We start from the raw sequence: 12,873 nt of genomic DNA, 5'->3' as shown, positions 1-12,873 counted from the left end.
GATGAAATGAGGCAGAGTGTGAAAAACTAGGTACTGACATAAATCTCTTATTGCAAGTGTTCTGTACCTGTCCACAAACAGTGTAATAAGCCAGCTTATTAGAAAACTCCACCCTATTTACAGCTGCTCCCTGTTAGCAGCTTACAGTACTGCTGGTTTTAGAAAGACAAGTGTTTGCTCTGAGGATGACCTTGGTTTGGACACACCTGTTTGCAATCATAAGAGTGTATTATAAGTATCCCTGAGAGTAAAACCGTCAAGGGATTTTCTCTTCCTGTGACTTCCATCATAGTAGTTGAGATCTATCAAGTGCTGCTTCCACTGTGCTTTCTGCTGAGGTGCTCATGTTCCTTCATTACCTTTTGCCTGCGTTCACTGACTGGCCTACAGATTTATTCTCCCATTTCCCAGAATAAGCCAGTACAGGATTGTGTGGAATTTATGGAGTTAGACTCTAACTTAGCCAGATGGCCTTTGCTTAGGTTTGTCTATAGTTAAAGGGAAGAAAGAAGTTCCCTCAGACATGAAGTGGAAGCACCTTAGGGTTTAGCTTCTTTAAACTTCATCTGGTGGGGTCACTCTTGCTTCACTGAATGCAAGCAATAAGCAGGCTAACCCAGACTGGTACCTAAAGTTAGCCGTCTTTCTTAGAGACCAGATCTGATATCTAAACACCGTTTAGAAAACAGATACTTGATTCCTTGATCTTCTCTCAATGAAGTAAGCTAATACGACTGAAATACAGGTGATCAGTGATACCATCCCGTCTTGCTGTGGAAGGAGTGGAGTCATTTTGCCAGTGGGTTTTCTTCAGGAGATTTATAGCTTTTTCTGAACTAAGGGCACATGAACCTTTATAATTTCTCAGAAAGTTTGCTTTACTTTACCATTTCCTTCTCTCAGTCCAGTCACCTCCATTGTTCCTCTATGGCATGAAAATCATAGCTGAACACCCACGTATGATATGGTAGGAAGAGCAGCATGGTCTGCACCCTTTTGAAGGTAACACTGACTTGGATGGCTGCAAGCTGCCCTGGGGGCCATCCCCGTTCAATTTTGCCATGGTGAATGAAAACAGTGCTATGCTGAGATATCTACGTGGTTCTGTGTTGGAGGTTGCTGCTCCTGCCGCAGTTTCAGCAGAGGGAAATCAGACCTGTACCTTGGCTGCGCCATCCTGCAAGATATTTGGTTTTAATGTGAAGAAGAATCTGCACAGGGATGCCAAAGTGGAAACTAGACTGTCTACAATGTGGGCATGGTAGCAATTCCAGCAGAGATGCGTCACAAAACTCAGGATGGTGATATCTTGAAACACTAAAGCTGATCATGGGTCAAAGCCATGGCGTGGGCTGGGTCAAACCATTCTTTAAACCATCTGTTTTGTCCTAAGCTAAAACTGGTTGGAAGTGCAGAGCTGCCGAAGGTCTTTTAAAGTTCTAAAGGAGCTTAGAATGAGCCGTCTTGACTAGCAGCTAATATAATTTCTTGAACTACCATTCTCATTGTCTTTGCCGTCACAAAGGTCCCATAGGATAATACTTGGTTTTGTTAAGTGGGTACCAAACACCATGCAAGGTCATGGATAATGTTAAAAATCTGAAGTTATTCACATAGTTGAACAGCCAGAGGAAAATGTGTGCAAGTCCTGCAATAAAGCCTTTTGGCTATTTTATTTTATTCTACAAATAAAGACAACTGTCCATCATTAATGGAAAAAAATAATAGTTTGAGTTGTATATAGCATGAAACAGTAGTTCCCTTCACAAAAACATTTCTAGTTCATTAGTTTATTACAAAATATCCACTCACAAAAAAGCACAAGCACAATCTTTATACTTGTGAAATGAGTTGATATTTCATATACAAAATAATTTCCACATAATTCCATATAATTTTATTTTATATAGAAATAGGTCATTATTACAACAGCTGTACAATACACTACTTTTTATTTTATAATTACATAAAATCTTTCTTAGAAACATATCAACAGAAAACATACAAAAAAAGCGAAAAGTGCATTTCTTTTTTTTTTTTTCCCCAAAGGAAAATTCAATCCTAAATGTTATAATGAAAGAGATATGTAATAGTCTGCAGCATCCCGAGTCAGTGGCCCAAAACACAGTGCATATTTCTCAGAGACTTGCAGTGGGTAAGTTTAGGTTGAAGAAGGATCCGTGCTGTACTATCGGAGAGTTGCATGATTGTGCTCACAATCCGAGTTTTCCTTTGCAATCACAGTTCAGACAGTAAACAGTCCAGTGTGGGTTGTGGGGTTTTTTTGTTTGTTTTTCAGTAATGAAGAACAGTTAGGGTAAGCTGCATAATACTCTTCAGATTCTAAAACAAGGGTTATGAGCTATAGACCATCTTCACCAATGACTGGGCTTTCTCCTCCATTGGATGTGCTAATTTGGCCACAAGAATAAGGAAACAAACTTCTCTTTACAGAAAGTGCCTAGGTTTTGTCCTCTGTGCAGTTGTGCAAAATAATAACAATAATCATAATAAAAATAATCTCTTGTTCTCTCCTCAATAGACCTTTGATGCAGTGCTTTTCATACTCAAAAGAAGAACTGAAACAGTGAAGGCCAAGTACCTCATGAGTCTGTCAACAGTCTTTTGGAATCGCCAGATAGCTTTCAGAGTGACACGCCAAGACTGAATGCCTCCTCCCATGCACCCAAGAATGGTGGAGGCTGCACAGGGTAGTGTTCCTTTTCATTTTGCTCTCTCAGTACATACTGTGCTCACGAGACAGCACAAATTGAATCCAGCATGCCGCAAAGGCATTGTCCGTGGCAGTCTGCACTCTGTAACGTACTTCTGTCATAGAGCTTTGAAAGAAATGCTTGTGCAAAAGAAGTACAAAGTCATTCTCTTCTGCCCCATGTGCCCATTGGTTAAAGCTAATCGTGCATTGATTGTGCTGGTGGGACTCTATCGCAGTGGCTGTGATAAATTTGATGATTCTGGTAAGCTATTGCTTCTTCTTGATGTTAGTTGTTGCTGCTGCTGTTGCTGCTGCTGTGTCTGGTGATACCCCATATTTCCTTGCTGTGGCGAGTAAGGTGGCAGGAGCAAAGAATCAGGTTGCTCATTGTGCAAAGAACTTGGTGTTTGCACCTACAGATAAAATAAAATTCATCGTGGTATTCGATTCTTTCACACCTTAAAGATCTTCGTCCTCAGTGTACAGGGTGCTTCAAAATACTACTAGTTTGCTGGCTTTTATTTCTGGGGCTGTTTCATGTGTGGCTACCTTACCTAATGCTAGAAGGAATGGACATAAATAGCAACAAAGAGCATTACAGTCAGGCATTGAGAAAGGTTTTCTAATAGGAGTGTGCTGCCTAGGATTTGCAGGTTATCCTGAAAAGCCTGTTTAGGAACAGGGTGGGTGAAAGTGTCAGAAATTACAGAGATGATAGAAGTGAAACAGAAATGAAAAAGAGGATCCCTCTGTACCTCACGCTGTCCCTTCTAGCCCTTCCTTTTTGTGAGTTTATAGTAGGGTGTGAACTTGCAGATGTAAAGTCAATGTGAATTTTGCAGATGCTTTTATTGGGAACAGCATCTCCCATAGTTTTTCATTAATTCTCGGCTGTGATAAGGGTTTCATTTCAATAACAAGAGTTTAATCATTTGAGGTTGATGATACTCTTTCAGTGATACCACTGGATATGTGATCCAGTTTTATAAACTCAGTTACAGGTCTTTTGAATTAATAGAGACAACTCATTTACCCCTTCCCCTTTAGAATGTGTTGAATTAGGTAAAAAAAAAAAAAAAAAAAAAAAAAAGTATTTTTACATCTTCAAATCACCTGGTTCTTCCAGGCAATGTGCTTCAGCTTATCTTCTTTGCCTTGTGGAGCTGAGATGTTTAAATATATTAATTTACTACAGGGATCCAGATACCTGATCCAGATCTCATTTTATGTCAATACTGGTAATTAAAAATCATTTTTTGACTTGTAAACTAAGCAAATTTTTTTAACAAATAAAGAGTACAGAATAAATCCTAAGGCAGCAATTTTCTTCATCTAGAAATACATTTTAAATATATCCAGGATAATCTGATTATGTTTCCAATGCACAGAATCAGTAATTTTGCTTTTAAATATTCTGACAGTTCTCACTGCTCCCTTGCTGTACTGGAAGGGTACATGGCACTGTGTCAGTGTCTCACATATTTCAGTATATCTAATTTCAGGCTCCCACTGAAACCTGAGGCCCTGTTTGGGGCCCTCTTTGTCCTACCCTACCTGCAGGTAGCGTTGTTGCTGATGCTGTTGATGCTGGAGTTGCATAGGTGGCAGAGAGGATGGCTGGGAAGGAGACGTAGTGGCGAACCCTTGGTTTAACACTGCTTGTCCCATCAGTACGATTGGAGAGCTGCTGCTGGAAGTCTGCACTTCCAGACTTTGAAAGATTTGTTGGGTTTGGGAATACCTGTGGAAGAAAGAACCGAAACAATCAAGAACAAACTGTTGAAAGCAGAGGTCTTCTCTTAAGGTAGGGATGGAAATCCCCAGTCTTCATAAATAATTCCTAATAAAGGATTCCAGTTCATGGGAGCTGCTAATATGAATGATGGCACTGTTGGCAGCAGTGTTTTCCCCTTAATCTGTGCATGAGCTGGACTTGGAGGGCACAGTACATCTTGCCTCCAAATACAGACCACAGTTTAGATTTATTGAAGATGCTGGTTTATACAAGTCTTCAGCCACAGCATTCCCATTGCAGGTTCATTAAGCCAAATGGCCTTTGATTCTGTGTTAATATGCTGAGCTCTGAACTAGAGTGAGAGAGAAGTAAATACACCCCCTGTTCTGCTGCGTGTGCTCCCCTACGACTGCCCATGGGGAGGGTCACACTGTAGGAACCGAAAAAGCCTCTAGAAGTCCCATGGTGTTAGGGATGGGACAGAAACAAAATACTTGGCTCCTCTTGCAGCCTGCTTTTGCATAGCAGTACGTAAAATATGTGTTGTTTTGTAGGAGCCTGTGGGCAGAACCACAGTGGAGCTTTTGCCAACCCAGCCTCGTTCTGTTTGTCCTCTAATGGATGATGAGATCATAGTGTGGCGTGTGTTCACTCAACAGCTGTTCAACATTAGGGGTTAGTCAGAAATGCTGCAGTTTGGGTTCTTGTACTAGGATGTGAGCTCCTAAAAAAGGGTCCTGTGAGTCAGGAAGTCTATGTGAACTGGGAGATGTGCCTTTGCAGATCAGGCCTCTTTTACTGAGATGCTTAAAAGCAGATCTAAAATGCTGTGTATTTAAGGTTGACAAATGTATCTCAAGATACTCTTAAACAGGAATAGTAATGTTTAAAAAAACCCACTACTGATGTTTAAAAAACCCCACTTTCCAAGGTAACATACAGAATTACTTTTAAAGTAATTACATGTGAACAGTTGCCTATTGTTTTAGCAGGTCATGATTAAGTACAGTGACAAAAAACAGATAAATAAAAAATATGCATATTCCAACCAATGTTTTCTGCTTTCTTCATCTGAGTCTTGAGGTGGCAAACAAGTGAGATAGTTTGTTCAGCAGCTTTTCCAGGTGAGCTCAGGTGCAGGAGCCTATTGATTCTTTCTGCTGTGTTGGTTAGGCATTGCTCCAGTGGCCTTACTGCCCATTGAGCACGGGTGTTCTCAGCGCTGGTATTTCAACCAGGTCAAGGCAGCGGGTTGGAACTACATGAGTTTTAAGGTCCCTTCCAGCCCAAACTATTCTATGATGATGTTTCGATGAAAAATTCCCCCAGCCTTGGCTTGTTGAAATGCTGCTGGCATGCTGTGTGCCTCTCTGTCATCCTTCCTGATGTGACCAGGTGGGGTAAGGCTGACCCTGACACCGGGAGGCAGGTTCAGCACAGTAACACTTAGTCGTTTAGGCTTATTTCTGCTCAAAAGCAACTTTGATGTTCTATCTTTGACAAGTCACATACTTAGCCTGGGATCCCGCCATGCTGAGGTCTGAAGGGTGTCTTGCGTTACAGGACCCAGGCATCATGGGCTGAATGGGCTGGCTGAGTAACAGTCTGGTGGGTGGAAAAAAGAAAAAGCAACATTGCCATAACAGAAGGACCACATGAATCCCACATTTTGAAGAGAGAAATAGGGTGCTTTCATAGGTACGGCATGGGGCTAAGTATGAGGAGGCCTAACCTAAACTCCTAGCTGTGGTGGGCATCCTGAGTGATGCAAACTGGGGGCTGGGACAGCACATGCCCTCCCTGGTGATGTGGGTGCCTCGCTGTGAGGCTGGGGGCTAGGATTTTAGAAAAGCGGGATTTCTTTTGCTCCTGTTTGTGGGAATGGCTTGTGTTTTGAGTTCTGAGTATCATCACATAAAGTTTGGGTTCCTATGTCTAGTTGGATGCCGAGGTGGATCCTCCCCCACGTACCCAGGGTAGCCTGAGACAGCGAAGGGAAAGCGGAGACATCCCACCACCCTGGGGCTGGGAGGCCGGAGGAAGCGCGGCCACGCCGAATCCAATCCGGGTGCAGCGGCCGGGGCCGGGCAGGGTCGGGCCGTACCTGAGCTGCTGGTCGTGGCTGCAGCCGGGGGCGGGCGGACCGGCAGGGGGCGCCGCAGTGCCGTCGGCGGCGGGTGCCGCTGAGAAGGGCGGGGGAGCAGCGCGGGTGGGGCGGCCGCCTCCAGGGGTCAGCTCCGCGCTCCTCGGCGCCTTCGGGCCCTGGAAGAGAGCGGGGGAACAGAGCAGAACTCGAGCAATGCCGTGAGCAGTGCGGACTGAAAGCAGCGGTCACCGCCGGTAATGCCTGGCGGCGAGTCCGCCCGGCTGCTGTCAACGTGCGAGAAGCGACGCTTCCCCACGGATTCTTCTACCCCTGGGACCTGAGCGCTGCAAGAGCAAAGCTGCCCTGGTCGTGCCGTGAAGCAGTGTAGGAGACAAACGACATCTCATGAAGTCATAGGCAAATTTAGGGGTGATTAGCACTGCGATAAAAACCCAGTGATGAGAATATATCTTATTAGAGAAAAAAAATAGTGTTTTTTCTCCTATTTATAATACGGATGCAGTTTTTATTTTAATAAGCTGTTATAATAGAGGTTAAAAGCTACAGCAGAGGGGTCTGAAGATAATGATGCGGCTATGTTTGCCGCACACTCTGGGAGCAGAAATAGGAGCTAAGTTTTCTGTGAAGGCAGGTACAACAGGTGGGGTGGAAGAACAAACACTGGAAATGCTGAGAAATGGCAATAAGAAATAAAAACGTCCCATGCCAGACCTACTGGCCTTTACAGATCTCAGTTCCTACTGACTGAGGAGGAAATGTATTCCCCTGTGTGGGAATCTGTGATACTTACATCCTGTAGGTCTCACATGAATCTCAATGTATTCCACCTGTGTGCCGTAACACAGCAGACAGGTTTTGCTGTGTTGGTGGCATCCAGCTGGATTTAAGAAGCAAGCAGGGGTGAAACTTATTTTGAGAGATCACCCTGCCGACACCACTATTGCTGGTTTCCAGTGTGGTCAGTCAGGTTTATTTCAGGATCAGTGGAAGAATAGTAAGTTATCTGCACCTTTTGCGTACCCCCCTACTCCGTTTTCAAGCTGAAGCAGCTTACTCAAGTAACCCGCTTGGCTGAGGTTTTATAACAGGGTTTTAAGGTGAAGTAAATGCTGTAGGGAGACCCTTCATATAGGCTGCCCTTATGTAATAGAATAGGGAAGGAAAGGCAAAGGCACATGCAGAGGCCTTGACATGCTTTTACTTGCTTGCTTAAGAACAGCTCGGTGTCTTCTTTGCATATAAATGCTTCTCTATTCAAAGAAATTATTACCTGGCTCGATATCACACTTGATTCTCTCAGTGCTTGCTGGTTCACTGTTTGTGAAGATGCTATTTGCCCTTGAAGTTGAGGACTGGGGACGAGCTGCTGCTGAGCAATGGCCCCTCTCCTCTGCTGTAGCTGTTGTGGCTCCAGCTGCTGAGTATTGCTAAAACTCAGAGACACTGTTGGTTGCTGTAGGAACATCTGGAAAAGAAGGGGGGAGGGTTTATTTAGATAGCACAGCTGTCTTTGATAGCAAAGGTGACAGCATTAAATCCAAAGATATATTCTGAAATGAAGTTATCACATTTCCGGATTCACTATGCATTTACTGTAACTGGAAATCACCTATCTTTCCTGCATTAACAGTTCTGCTGTGTCTAGTTTCTTGGTTTCTTGTTCTGCAGGTGCATTCACTACCCTCGCAGTGTGTCCTGAAGGTACAAGTCCTCTCTCTGGGGGGCAGGTGCAGCCCTCGTAAGAGCGGTTCACTATACATTCACCATGTTCTGGGGCATCCTGACCAGAGAAAAGAGAGTAACTCCGTGGTTTTTCAGTCCTTTCATTTCTCCTTTCAAAAAATCAGCCTGTCTTTCAGACAGGGCTGCCTTTGAATGTGTCTCTGGAAATTCAACACCTGACATACAGTTGGGCTGTCGGACGTTTTTAATGAGGCCACAGGCAGGCCAGAGCTCTCCGTGTTGAATGGCCGTGTCCTTATCATTGAGAAGATGTGTAAACAGAACAGTCACTGTCATTTATCTGATTTCCTGTCAGGTAACTGTCACCTGATGTTCTTCCTAACTGTGCCATGCATTTGACTTGTGCAAAAGGGCTAGCAGTTCCTCTGTAAATGTTCCTGTAAATTATATACTCTCCATTCTTGCGTTGCATGATGGAGCTTTCTTCTTTAAAAGTTGCAGGGCTTGGGAATTTTTGCTTTTTGAGGGGCTATTTCTTTTGTTATAGCTATACAGCGGAAAAAGACATCTTTTAAAACTATGAATTATTAATGCTACAAGCTCTCTTTGCAGTATTTTGAACCGAGCTTCTTGCCACCAAGCACTATGCGGAAGTACGCATCCCACGTAGTTGAAGGCATTTTTGGATCTGATTCTGATTCCACACCACTGCTACATGTGTGGAACTCCATTAATTTAAGTGGAGCTACTTAGGGTTTAAATGAAATCTAAATCAGAATTATTCTCTTCATTATTCATCAATCAGTCTCATGCCTAGCGGTACGGCTGAGGTACACTCAATAATTAGTACACCTTTCTGCAGCTTATTGCTATATTAACAATTCCCTAAACTATCATGTCCCCTCTAATTTTTCTTAGAAAAAAACCCCATTCCTTTCTCCAAAGGACAATGCATTGCTTTTCTTTGCATAAGTGTGGGTTGATCCATCATGTCTGTACTTACTTATCTAGCTTTTAAAACACAGGTTTTATTTAAATATGATAATTTAAAAAATTAATTTCTGCATGACAAGATTTTACTCAGAAAAAAAGGTATAGTCAAAGCTTACATTAATCAGCTGGGAGAGGTGGGCAATTAAGGGAAATGTTAATGGACCCAAAGCAACGGCTTGTTTCAGGTGCTGTAGGCTAACTACAGCTCAAAGATGTCTGATCGAAATAAATGGGTCAAGTAACAGAGTTGTGGCTGCTCGCAGCAGGTCTGAAACTAGCTCTGAGCTCTGAGCTTTCTTTTGAAAACACTGCTCAGTGAGTTTGGAGCCACTGCATACCAGAAAGACAGATGGTCTCACAATTTCTGCCAAGTAAATAGGTCTTATTATGAATAAATCAAAGACAAATTATGAAAATTCATTTTCTTGTTTATTTTCTGTATATAGAAGCTCAGCTTTGGACATGTTTATTAAATGAACTCACTTGATTAACTCTAGCAATGAAACTGATTGACATTGATATGAAACCCGATATAAAACATTTGATATAAAGTTCAGAGCAGGTAAAGCAAATAGTGTGTTTCAAAAATGTGATGGGGAGTACAAGCCTACTTTTACTGAAGCCTACTCGTACTGGCCAGATCACTGCAAGGTCTTAACCTTTAGGAAGATTATCTCAAGTGTCCTTCCGATATGTGGTACACACCACTGGAGAAATAACTGAGTACACCCTGTGCAAAATTAACATCTGTCACTGTGAATGTCAGGCAGTGTGTGGGCTTACAGCGAACAACTTACTTTGCAGGGACCTGCCTGTGTGCATGTCTCACTTGCAGATGAAGGCCAAGGAACTTATCCTTGCAAGAAAGCAGAGTAACCTACTTTGCATTACCAGAGTGTGCCACTGGGTAAGAGTGTGCACATAGTTGGCAGCTAACACACTCTAAATTTACAACCAAGCTTATCCCAGTAAACCAGTTTTGTTTGTTCCTGTGTTCATATCCTGAGAGGACTCTGAGTGTTTCATACCTGGGGACCCTCTTTTCCATTATAATGGCCAAAGCAGCATTATTACCATCTGAATACAAATGCCCTGGAAAAAAACAAGGTGAGGGCAGGAAGCAATGGTGTCATTTAATCTGTGTCTCTGCAGAACTGGAAAACTCAAGGTGCCTCATCAAAACAAGAATTAACCCAAAAGAGATTGGAAGCGTGGAATTTCTACCTGCCTACCTAAGCCCAAAAGCAAGAACATGCTTCATTTGTACAAACTTTAACCAGGTTTTTTTCGTAATGTGCCCTTTTAGCGATAGTCCTGCCTGAATTCCCCTGAAACACTGAAATATGACAGCTTTAAGCATGAGCAGAAACTCTCTATAATAGAGAATGAAATCTTGCCCAGTCTTAAGCAAATCCAAGCAGATAAATTAGCAGCCCCTAACTGCGTTGCTGCTAATGACATGACTCGTGGCTGATTTTGCGGACTGCAAGGTCAGTGAAGCATCTTACAAATATTTTTTAATTGGCCAGCTTGTTAACATAAGCAGCAAAGCAGCAAGGGAGGGGAGGGACTTTCTGACACCGCTGCCCCCTCATTCCAAGATAGATGGTCCCTACACAGCTAATGGGTGAATCACATTGGCAAGACATGAGGAAAACGGCTCTGACTCTACCTGTCCTTTGGATAATCAGGGCATTATAGCCTTCGGGTTCATCATTACAGGCATCAAGACTCTTATGTGAAATACATGAAGATAAGAAGCACAGCACTGGGGAGCTGAGGTTCGTGGATTTTGAAGGGAGCCTGGTTTGCAAATGATAGGTGGCTGTAGATGGTCTCGTTTGTAGTTCTTGCAGGCTGATCAGGCTCAGCCCTTCTGCCTTCCGCCCCATCTACAATTCATTAGCTAGACTGCTCAAATCTGGAGCAGACACAGCATCCTTCAGACTTCTGAGGTTACTCTTGCTGCTCTTGTCCTTCTCACTTTTGTTTGTCAGGAAAAGCAGTAATAGGGATTTAATGGGGTTTTGAACACTTTTGTTCAGGGCCCACAAACCTCCTGCTAGTTTTGTCTTTCATCACATAAGGCTCTTGGAAATACTTTCTGATGCAGACTACTGTGCTCAACATCTGTCCGATTGGGAAAGTGTTTCTTGGTGGACTGTGGTACTGCAGTTTTGAAGATCCCTGAAGGAAATGGAAATGGGGCTTAATTCTCCACAGAGCAACCTGTACAACTTCTGTGTGTAACTGAATGAACCAGTGGGGAAGATATGTTAATAAATCGGCTAATGAGGGAACACTGGAGAACACTTCCCCCTTTTCAAACAGCCTGCGGCACTCCCCCATGCTTACAGCTCTTTCTCGCAGAATATTAAAGAGACCAGAAATGTGCTTGATAGTAATCTCACCTGTTTGCTATAATGCTTTGTAGCTCTGATAATAGACACAGATCAATGTCTGCAGACATCCAGCTCCCTGAATGATGAAAATACGTGCTGCAAAGCACATGGTTGGATTTCTGATTTAAGTTTACTCCTCATTGCTTGTGAGTCACAAAAGTGCTCCTTGCAAAAGTGTGAATCTTTCTTTTGAGTTGCCCCTAGCCAAATAAAGACAAGCTAATTCCTGGTCTCTCTCTATCCTTACAAACAGCACAGTAATTCTTTGTGCTTGTTTGTTTATTTAACCCAGAGAAACTGGGGGAAGGAAGAGGCCCTGACCCTGAGTCAGTGTGACCGCTCACATCTCGTTGCCTTGTTTGATTGCTCTAAGGACACTGAAAGGCACCCAGACTATGGAGGATGACCCTCCCCATCCAGCATTGCCCCTGCATGCAGATGTGCAGCCCCTGCATTTCTGAGCTGCCCTCCATGCCCCCTGCCTCTCAGTTCTGCTGGGAAATGGTCAGTACTGACACTAGAGAACTTGTACTGGTCTGAAAAGGCTTGGTCCAACCTGATACAGTCTTCATGAGGCAGAGGATCACCCAAGTGGTGTATCTCAGAGCTACAAATTGATATGGGGGGGGCAGTACAGAACTACCCACCATTTACCCACTGCGCCTCCTCTTCTCTCTGCTTGAGCTCCCTATGAGCATATCTGAGAATCTGTCCCGTGGTCGTTGGGTTATTAAATGCACTTCAGCGCATATGGGAGACAACTTTCTAAAAATAAAATCAGTTTCCTGCATATAAGAATGTGCTCTGATCTTCTATTTTTGCCTGAATTATACATTAACAAAAAAAAAAAAAAAGATGAGTGTATGTGACTGTTGAAGGCTTCACCAGGAGCGAGTAATGGTTTTCACCCAATTAAAAAGAAAAGTGAGAATATCACGTCTCTTGATATTCATAATAACAATAATAGCTTTCAGACATATGACATGATTCTGAACTGAAGGCCAGTTAATTGCAGAGAGACTTTCCCTTCCCATTAATCAAAATCAGTACAGAACCAATGGAAGAAATGCACTGAAGTTAAACCTGGTCTACTCATATGCTGATATAGCACCAGGAATGGAGAGTCCTAGTTTTGGGACCCACCATTGCTATTTTGTGTAACAGCAGTGCACATGCAGCAACTTAAGTGGCAAAGTTTCTAATTTGGCTTCAGTGATCCCTAATTGCCTAAACATAC

General features: G+C 43.1%; 1 protein-coding gene across 6 annotated transcripts in view; it reads right to left on the bottom strand.

The window, feature by feature from the left end:
* Positions 1 to 1,649: 1,649 nt before the first annotated feature.
* Positions 1,650 to 12,873, bottom strand: part of NPAS2 (neuronal PAS domain protein 2) — a 104,280-nt gene continuing 93,056 nt past the window's right edge. For 4 of the 6 annotated variants that reach the window (XM_061377842.1, XM_061377843.1, XM_061377841.1 and 1 more), the window contains 5 exons: positions 7,829 to 8,023; positions 6,556 to 6,713; positions 5,964 to 6,056; positions 4,271 to 4,457; positions 1,650 to 3,129 (listed from right to left, as the gene is read on the bottom strand). In XM_061377842.1, coding sequence (XP_061233826.1) covers positions 2,944 to 3,129; positions 4,271 to 4,457; positions 5,964 to 6,056; positions 6,556 to 6,713; positions 7,829 to 8,023 — 819 coding nt within the window. In that variant the 3' untranslated portion in view covers positions 1,650 to 2,943. Of the gene's footprint in view, positions 3,130 to 3,171; positions 3,277 to 4,270; positions 4,458 to 5,963; positions 6,057 to 6,555; positions 6,714 to 7,828; positions 8,024 to 12,873 lie in introns of those variants that run through there. The other 2 variants (XM_061377844.1, XM_061377846.1) reach the window with 2 other exon arrangements.

This window comes from Neopsephotus bourkii, unplaced genomic scaffold (assembly GCF_033783945.1).
Source record: "Neopsephotus bourkii isolate Nb327-2 ecotype Australia unplaced genomic scaffold, CSIRO-AGI_Nbou_v1 NB_1760, whole genome shotgun sequence".
Taxonomy (NCBI): domain Eukaryota; kingdom Metazoa; phylum Chordata; class Aves; order Psittaciformes; family Psittacidae; genus Neopsephotus; species Neopsephotus bourkii.
Note: the sequence above shows the minus strand (reverse complement) of the source record. Positions and strands in the feature narration are given on the sequence as shown.